The sequence below is a fragment of the Macrobrachium nipponense genome, chromosome 10, assembly GCF_015104395.2.
Source record: "Macrobrachium nipponense isolate FS-2020 chromosome 10, ASM1510439v2, whole genome shotgun sequence".
In the NCBI taxonomy this organism is placed as follows: Eukaryota; Metazoa; Arthropoda; class Malacostraca; order Decapoda; family Palaemonidae; genus Macrobrachium; species Macrobrachium nipponense.
The window spans coordinates 48,123,424-48,133,423 of NC_087204.1; the positions used below are offsets into that span (position 1 = coordinate 48,123,424).

Sequence of the window (10,000 nt, forward strand, 5' to 3'; positions counted from 1 at the left end):
TTTAATTACTAAAATGCTTTTGACATGTGACTAAAATATGAAAAACTGGACAATATCATCCTGATAATGTGAGCGACAGTTTATCAAATAAACAAAAATGTCACCGTCTATTTTGCCAACATCAAACAGCAAAAATATTCAAAAGTCGTCACAAGTATTTATTGCCTAAATTAGCTACAATCAATGTAAGTGACATATATATTTAGGTGTTTAACCTATTCCAACGCCATTAAACGAAAACAGCCGTATATTTAGCAGTTTCAGATGAACATTGTATTTAGGTGTTTAACCTATTCCAACGCCATTAAACGAAAACAGCCGTATATTTAGCAGTTTCAGATGAACATTGATACTAAGTTCGTTAGAAATCATTGCACGAATCAGTAGACGTACTATGTAAAAATTGACCTACTTTATGAAATCGACTGAAAAAACAGAAATTTAAATTTGTTGCGTACCCATAAATTCACAGACAAATAAAGACTTAACAAAATCAACAATTTTAATTTTAAATTTCCCTCGTATTTCTCGCTTCATTTACTCGACAAATTATCCCGATAATCATCTTACTTGAATGACGTACCCTTCCATTCATACTCAATTCAGCATGTCATATTTCCCTGATGGCCGTTTTGGACACTACTCCGCCGAACTCCTGCCTAAAATTATTTCGAAAACTTGCAATGTAAGTCCGCAACAAAAGGCATTTTTAAAATCAGTCTTTCTCTCATTTCTCTCCCTCTTTCTCTTTCTCTCTCAATTATCATTTTATGCTCTCCTATAAGGTCAGGTACGTAATTAACAAGAGTTCAAAATTTTACCCTCAGCATTATACGTTCTTTGGCGAGTTTCGCTCCTTTTTAGATCCACCAACAAGAATTTTTTTTTTTTTAAAGGTCGATCGCTCTTTGCTGAAAGACTAATTTCATATAAATTCACAAATGAAAAGAGAGAGGGAAAAGGAGAAGTGTTATTTTGTGAATGTATTTTTAATTCAGGAAAGCCTTCACTGAGGCTTATGTTCAGATTAGCGGAGAGCGCCTTCACCCAAACAGAAAAATGAATAAAATGTAAGAAAGAGCACTTCAGTTTTAAGATGAATTAATTTTAAGGTTAATTTTTCTAGCAACTATGGAAGTTTATGAATGAAAAGTAGTTATTTTCATCATCTAGAGCATTGAGGCATGCGGTTAATAAGTGCCTTTTAAGTAAAAACCTAAAACACACAAAAAAGTTATTGTTATAAAAAATTAAATAACTGTTTTATGAGGGACCACTGAACATCTTGGCTGCAAAAAAATGTGAAATAAAATGAGTATAAACACATCACGACATGACATTCACCACCACACCAACTAACCACCAAACAGTTTCATAACAATTGATGAAAAGGCAGACAGCGAATTCATTAAGCCTTCATGTTGTTATGGTTCAGTGGCAGACAACATTGAAAAATTATGAGGGCTTCAAAATCATGTTGAAAGAAAACATCTGTATAAATCTGCTATGGAGTTTGAAAAGAAATGACATACGTAGCCATAACAATTGACTGCGATGACTGAACGACTCCAAATGAGCTGCCAAAATGAGCACAATTCCAGATATATCCGATTTCATCCAGCCTTTAATCCTGGATTATTTATGAAAACAGAGAAAGGGAAAAAATACGGTTCGTGAAATATGGAAATGCTAATAACAGCAGCAGCCCTTTGTTGGAGTGTGGTCAGAAATCCCATATCATCATCATATCCATAATCATAATCATAATTACAATCCATAACACTGGGTTAAAAAAAAAAAAACTGTCGGTTCACCACAAGAAACAACATGGTTCACAAACGTACACACACACGCACACACTCTATGGTGAAACATACCCCTTGCGAGCTCTGAATCGTCTTCGATTAAACAAAATAAAGGAGGGAGAAAACGACATTAATAATGAACATTGATTAGATCCCAGATCTCCATCAGGCAATTTTTATTTATTATCTAAAGGGGATGGACAAGGTGAGTTGGGGTCAAATTCAAAATGCTAAATACGTCTCACTTTTCAAAAATAACAATAACAATGGTGATGATGGCAATCATAATGATGGTCATACTCAAAAATGGGGATTGGGAACGACATTTTGGTTTAAAAAGAAAAAAGGGGGATTTTTAAAGACAGTTCCGAAGAAGTACTAACTAATGAATGGCATATCGATTTAATATAATAATATGGATAAAAGCTTAGTCAAAATTACAGTAACAACAGTTTTAATGATAAAGGTTATCATATAAAGGAAGTGCCACCTGTAACATGTGAAACTTTGAGGTGTGTGTGCTCATAAACGATGCCAGAAAAGTGCAGTGGTGTGGTGTGATCAAAACATGAAACTCTTGTGAGTGAGCGGTGTATTCTTTATCAAAGTGGTGCCAATAGTCAATCTAAAGCTACTATCATTTAACGTGTATGAGGACTAAGACTATCAGAGTGGTGGACGAGGGGTTGTATGTGTCTGTCAAGAGAGAGAGAGAGATGTAGGGGAGGTCAAGAGGAAGGGGGCACAGTTTGGGTTTCAGTGCCCACGCGACCTCTCACAACGTACCTTTCCAAGGAATGGGTCCGCCTCCTGAAGGAGTCTTCGGCACTGCGAGAGGTGTCCTTCACCAGCAATCTGGCGATCCTGCCGAGGCCTCCAGAAGTGGCAGCCACAGCCCCGGGGACTTTTAGTCCCCCGGGGGATCCACTTGTAGGAGATAGTCCCAACAGGTCCCCATCTCCACAGGACAGCCTGCTGGTGCTGCTTCGTTCACTTCCGCTTCCACCATTGTCTGCAACAAAAAGAACAACAGTTAAGCTCCAAGTAATAATATAAGAAAACGCAAACGAAATCAAAATGCCCTACAGTAAATGGCTATCATTTTTACCATAATGGATATCCAGTTGAGAAAATATCTATACTAGAATGGCCGAAAGTTGGTATTAAAAAAAACGAAGAAGAAAAAAAAAAGGCCAAAAGGTTCTGACATTTTTCCATTGTGTTTACCTTCTATGCACTTTGTCACCTCTCCCTGTCCACTCAGCGGGGAGACTCTTTCATGCCATTCTTAACTTTAAAATCATCAGATTAAATCGCTTGTAGGAAGATATAAAGCAAACGAAAAAAAATATCGTAAGACCAAAAACTAATGTATAGGTGTCATCATAACTTTTGCATAAGACCGCAACGAATTTTATTAAGACTCATTATGCCTATTAAATTATGACCTTCCGTTACTGTCATATCAAATGACATTCAGCCCTGTGTGTCTGGATTATAAATGATACACTCATGTGGTACCTTTAATGAGAAGAGCCTGTTAAGATTAAATTTGACCACTTCACAACCCTAAATGTATTCAGTAGACTGTTTCTGTTATTTTCCTTATTGCACAGAAGCTTTCTTATTAACTTTTATTCTTTTATTCAGATTTGAAACATCAAATACCTCACAACTTTAGTACTAAAAGAGAGCTAACAATTTTTCAGATGTACCCGCTAATCAACTTAACATATTTTTCACAAAATACTTGAGTACGTACATTATACTTTTACAAATTAGTGCACATTATCATCATCTTGAAAACTTGCCATCTATATTTCAGCACGTCTTCTGGTTCCTCTTTTAATCAGAAACATACTTGTAAAAAACTAAGCAGGGAATTTCTCTTACAAACTCCATAATCTTGAACAATTTCTATTTAATATCGTTATCATTAGACAATGCTTTCAGTTATGCTAATTCACCAACAGTGACATGAATATCGATTTCTTGTTCATTCACTATAGGTACAGGCGTCCAGATTTAGAGTACATGGCTCTGCAAATGGTTCCTTTCCCGTGGGCTGACTCTTCCACATTAATGACATGCAAATATACGTACATTACAAACCATTGCTGATACAAGTGCAAATATTGCTGTTTGGACGAATATTTACATTTAATAAGGGGAGCATGTGATCCACTAACAGTACTGTCATCCAGGATCCATGGGGCATTCCCGATGCCTCTCAGGTAATTAATGCAAGTCATACGTATTTATTAGCTAGCTGAATATTGGACTATCTTCTGCTGCATGTATCATGATAATATACAAGTAAATGGTATACGATCTCTAGCTTTCACAGATCAATTGAAATGTCCAAGAGTGCCCAAGTTTACTTAAAACTTCCTACTTTTGTTTTAGCCATTGTTTATCTTCTTCTCCAATCTATCATAGTTTCTGTAAGTGCTTTAAGTGTCATAAAAATACAATGGACCATGAGAAAGAACTGTAAAGGCAGGACATGACCTCGTTTACTGCAGCTGACAGGCTCTTGACAAGTATTTGGTCAAACAACAACCTCACTGCTTTTAAAATTAATATTACTAACAGGTTGGCAGTACAGGTACAATCCAATCTCATTCTAGCACAATGAATTGTTTGTTACTTCCCAAAATACAAGTCATCTGAATTTCTAGTGTGACTCTTCTCTTATGCTATAGTCTCAATTAGTCTGCAGCTAGCTCTGGTGGGGTCACAGTGCCATGAAATGGTTTACCCAGCTGCTTTCCATAGGTTTAGTCAAGGCCTAAATCTTTGTCTTGTGATTTTTAATCCTCAACATATGCAGGTCTGAGGAACTTGAACCACCTTCATGACCCACTGTCACCCTTAACTGTCAGTGTTTTTGCTGACATTGTCTTCCATAGCAAGATCCATATGGATGTTCCCAGATATGTTCCTGAGTGGGCTAAAGCAGGTTGGTACGCTAGAAGGAGGCAGTATGACGGGAAATATTTAATTTCATTTGCTCTTTGCTAAGCACCACAATCCCCTGCAAAATGCAAGATGCAACGTTAATTTCCCTTTCAGAACACTTCACAGTAAACCAAATCACGATATCAATTAAGTGAGTTCATGTAAGTCTGAAATCTTTCCAGGATTTCTTCCAGGTGAAAATTTTCGTAGATACTTATCTTCCGACTATGGAAATTCCGTCTAAGCAAATCACATCATTACTTCAGGTGTGAAACCTGACCGAGTGATTATACTGTTTTTGTAATTCACCACTACAAGCTAATGCTTTTCCGCTATTCCTGCAGCATTTCTTATTGTCAGTTTAAAAGAATAATACTAAGTTTTTATTTTTTTCCAGTACTTCATAGACAGCTTCACAAGCTTTTATTGCTGCCACGTAACTGAAAGAGAGCGTGATGACTGAGATCACAAAGATGGCCAACAACTGGGATACTGAAGCCAATTCAAATTCTGATTATCGCTGTTAGTATTTCGATCATAAACCCACTTATATTTTTAAGTACATCGTGGAACTCGTTGAAGATTAAGCCAGCCTTGTGCTGGCACAGGCTCTTGCTCCTAGAGCAGCCCGTAATCGTGGAACTCTGCCATCGCCGTTTTTATTGGCCACACAAGTAAACCACAAACAAAACCAATAATACTGGTCAGACTGAGAAAGAGAAAGCCCTACGTACAATTATTATTATTATTATTATTATTATTATTATTATTATTATTATTATTATTATTATTATTATTATTATTATTATTATTCTATCTCTAGGCAGCAGATGCGGCCTTTAGTAAAATATACCACCTGCTGTGAAGAGAAACACCTTATAGAACCCGCATATCAAGAAACTATATATAACAAAATGATTACCTTCCAAATTTCTACGGTACAAGAATATTGAAGAATATAAAAATTTGGGTGACTTTCCTTTTAATAATTTGATATAAAATCATACATGCAGGACGTATTAAGTATAAGATTTAAATCAGACTTTCAACGTGTAAGAACTTGCGTGAAGTGGAAGTTAAAAACTAAGGTTTTGGTTTGTCATATCTATAAGACACATCGACTGATTAATTACGAACTGTTCGGCGCAATGGGAAATGTATGCTGTATCAAATTCTCTCTAGGTGTATATCATATGGCGTTATTTATTTACACAACCCAGTGGCTTGGCTTCAATGGAAGAACCTTCGTTTTTTTTTTTTTAACAAAATAATTAAACCCCATAGATTTAAAGATTATTCACCACCTGAGGATATTGTTAAAAAGGGGAAAACTAAAGGATTATTGGTCTTATACAGCGATAACAAGATTTAATTGACATAAATGCCATAGATTGTAAGGGCATTGATGCACAAGAGAGGGCTGAAAACTTAAGAATATAATAAACATTTAAAGAATTTCTTTTGTCATCTTGCTATAATTCAAATCCTGAAGATGGTTTTATATCCGGTCTCGACGTTCCATTATGTCTTTACAGCAAATTTGCAAATTATTCAGAAACTAGTGTTTAATAAAAAGGCTTTTTATGATTTTCATATGACGTTTATTTTTCCCTCTAAAATCACATTAACCTATCATACACTCTTGCGAGCTAGTTACCGATCTTCAATGATGAAATTAGTCCGTGAAAAATCATCAGTTTTCATGAAATTTTCCGGATACAGGAAAGTAAACAATTTATACCGTGCCACAATATTTTCAAGCAACGCATCAGTCGTAGTTACCAGGGCTAAGTGTTCAAGTAACATTCTCAGCTGCGCAGAGTGTATTAGTTACATAATTATTACACTTTTAAAACGTACTATTCGAAGTTATGTGTAACAATTCCGAGCTAAATAAAAACATTTTCTACAACAAGTCCATTGAGCTGATGAATCAAAATTTTGTGAGAAATGAAGTGAAGATGCAAAATCTTCACTTCGCCAAGCTGCTGAGGCATCATTAGCGAAGCTCAAGTTCAAGAGTGACATTACCACGTTTCCTGACGAGTTTGTAGCTTTCCTCTGCTTCCAGTCTGCCGTATCGATCGCATCAAGATTTGTGACTTATGATCAAAGAGATTCCTTTCCATATTTAAATGCGAAATTGATTATAAGTTACAAGATGGTTTTTCGCCTTCTAATAAAAAATGAATCAATAACACAACCCAAGACCACAGGTCAATGGATTGTAATTCAGATGAGACAAACTGTAGTATACTTTGCCGAGATCCACACAGAACGAGCTACAGATCATACTTCAAGTACAAAGATGCAAGAATACAAGAAAACAATTGCCCAAGGAAAATAATGATAAAACAAAGCATTGGGTTTCATGTATTCTGTCAGTGAGAAACAAAATGAAACAAACACATGAACATTTGATTTAAAAGAAATCTCATTGATATTGTGAAGTAACATACCACCGAAAACAATGGAATCAAGATGCACATAATTGGAAAATAACCTTCAAATGCAATGGCATGCGTACTACTCAGTGCTGTGGACCCCCAACTAAAAAAAGGAAGCAAATAAAAAAAATTTATAAAACATACCTGAAGACAATATAAAAACAATTATGGCAATGAAGAACGTTATTCAGGGAACCTATAAATTGAAATTAATGCTAATTGGATCCGGCAGATTGGCAAAATGAGGTCTAACAGGAAGGCGTTAAAAATTAATATTATATATATATATATATATATATATATATATATATATATATATATATATACATATGTAAATATGTAGAATCTACTGGTCACTTTTACCAGATAAATATGTAACTGTATTAGCCACAATGCCCTCTTAACTTCTTGAATTCTTTGCACTTTTTTTGGATACGCTTGTTGCTACGAAGCCTGAAGATCCAAGTTCTTTGAACTTGGATCTTCAGGCTTTGTAGTGACAAGCGTATCCAAAAAAGAGCAATGAATTCAAGAAGTTAAGAGGGCATTGTGGCTATTACAGTTGCACGCGCGACACACACACACACACACATATATATATATATATATATATATACATATATATATATATATATATATATATATATATATATAATATATTAATAAAACATGTATATATACACCATTACTTAAATGTAAACATAAAGTATTATTATTATCCTTATGATTATTATTATTTTTATTCGCTTCTCTGGCTCAGCGATGCTTCTTATTGGGAAACTACAAAATGCCGAAGGGGATGTTTTTAAATTATTATTATCATTATCCATGACAGGTGTTAGTTAGGTGGACACCACAGTTTGGCAATGAAGTAGAAGAGTCATAATGATAAGCTGCTTTTGATAATAAGTTTGATTATTAGTGCGCGTTTTTAAAAATAAACCCAGCCTACCAAGAACAGAATATCCTTACTTGGAAAAGGCAAAAGTATAGGTAACAGCAGCCCAAGAAAGATGGTGTATACAAAAGTGGGAATAAGGATATTTCTCCGATTAAAAAGGAAGTAAACGACGAGAAATAAACAAGTTTCATGTATGCGAGAACATGAGGCCGGTACTTGAAGGCCGCATGGCAGCTTCCCTTCAATCTAATGAGCATGAGCATCCGTGATATTACCACCAGGACGACTGTTCTGCAAGTCCTGCGATAAGGCAAACGGACATTTTCCGATACCGGCCACTGAGACATCGTGGCATTTCAACTGCGACGCTGTGGAAAATGAGTTGCAATCACCATTTCAAGGTGCACGGCTAAGAAAGGTGGCTCTGAAGGTTCACGCCATGAACTTGTCTGTTACTCTGGAACTGACGGTGAATATCCGATGCCAATATCACTGAAGTTAATCATGACGGGCGGAGGATTATGCTCCAATCCAACCACCAGACGTTACAATACACCGGACAGTCTGAAGCAAGACACTGGTGTTGGATGCGGATATTGACCATCACTTAATAATAATAATAATAATAATAATAATAATAATAATAATAATAATAATAATAATAATAAAAACACGAATCTTGCGGCAGCTGGCCAAGTGGGATGGGAGAATTTAAAAGATACTACAAGCAATTATATTTCAGTCTATAGAACATAAAAAGGTCTACGAACAGTTGTTGGTTTTTTAACATCGTTGGGTAATGTGCTTTCCGAGGGCTACGGAAATGAAAACACAGGAAAACGGAGTTAAAAAAAAATTAATTATACTTATAGATGTCATCAGTGTCTCATTTTACTATCAGAAGCTTACTTGGTTATTTTGTCATTACATATTACACTATCACACACTGTTATATATTTATCAATATCGTTGTCATACTTCTGCAATCAATGTCCAATTTCGACTTGTCATAATGGCCAAAATAAATTCAGTTTCAGAAACCCAAAATTTCATGTCAAGTAACAAAAAGGCCAATATTCCAATTCTCCAAGTCATCCATGAAACATTTATTTATTAATTTATTTATTTATTTATTTATTATTATTATTATTATTATTATTATTATTATTATTATTATTATTATTATTATTATTATTATTATTATTATTCATAATATGCAGACATTCACAGGGAACAAACCTGAGTCAGAGTCAATTTAGGAAGAGGCCGAAAAATGCGGTAAAGTTTAGATGAGAATGATAATAACAATCAAAGAAGTTAAACCATTCAGCAAACAAAAATACATAGTTGCCTAAAACAACAGTGAATATGTCAGAAAAATACAGGCAAAGGAGGGTGGTTTGTGTGTTAGTCTTGCGGTAGACTTCATAGCCACATTTCAAGTCTTAATTGGACGACTTTCAAGACGCACCAAGAACAATCATAATTCGCGTCATTTGCAAACGCCTGGTTTTGCGAAATGAATGCGTGCTCATTGCACAACTTCTGCAATATGGAACAATTGCGTTTGCTCTGCCCAAAAGCATCACGAAAATGAATTGTAAAGAACTAGATACACTCGTAATTATCTCCGATAACGAAGTTGGAAGAGGAGCAGGTTGTTACTTGCGGCTGTGTGTGTTTGTGTATGCCTGCCCGCTGGGATACTTCAAGAACGGTTAAACAGAATGTGGTGAAGATGAGCATATACATACATGAAATGACCTTCTACAAGTTAACTTCCCAGAGATAGTGCTGATGAATCAAGATAAAAAGAATTTCTGAGCTGTCAATGTTCATAACTTGGTCCATAGTCGTGTTATTCTTTTAACTTTGATGGTTTTCAA

General features: G+C 35.3%; 1 protein-coding gene across 8 annotated transcripts in view; it reads right to left on the minus strand.

Annotated features, from left to right (window-relative positions):
• LOC135223606 (ankyrin repeat and fibronectin type-III domain-containing protein 1-like) overlaps positions 1-10,000 on the minus strand; it is a 682,119-nt gene that overhangs the window by 147,602 nt on the left and 524,517 nt on the right. For 7 of the 8 annotated variants that reach the window (XM_064262185.1, XM_064262189.1, XM_064262193.1 and 4 more), the window contains 2 exons: positions 2,592-2,817; positions 1,878-1,898 (listed from right to left, as the gene is read on the minus strand). In XM_064262185.1, the coding sequence (XP_064118255.1) occupies positions 1,878-1,898; positions 2,592-2,817 (247 nt within the window). The remainder of the gene's footprint in view (positions 1-1,877; positions 1,899-2,591; positions 2,818-10,000) is intronic. The other variant, XM_064262188.1, reaches the window with a different exon arrangement.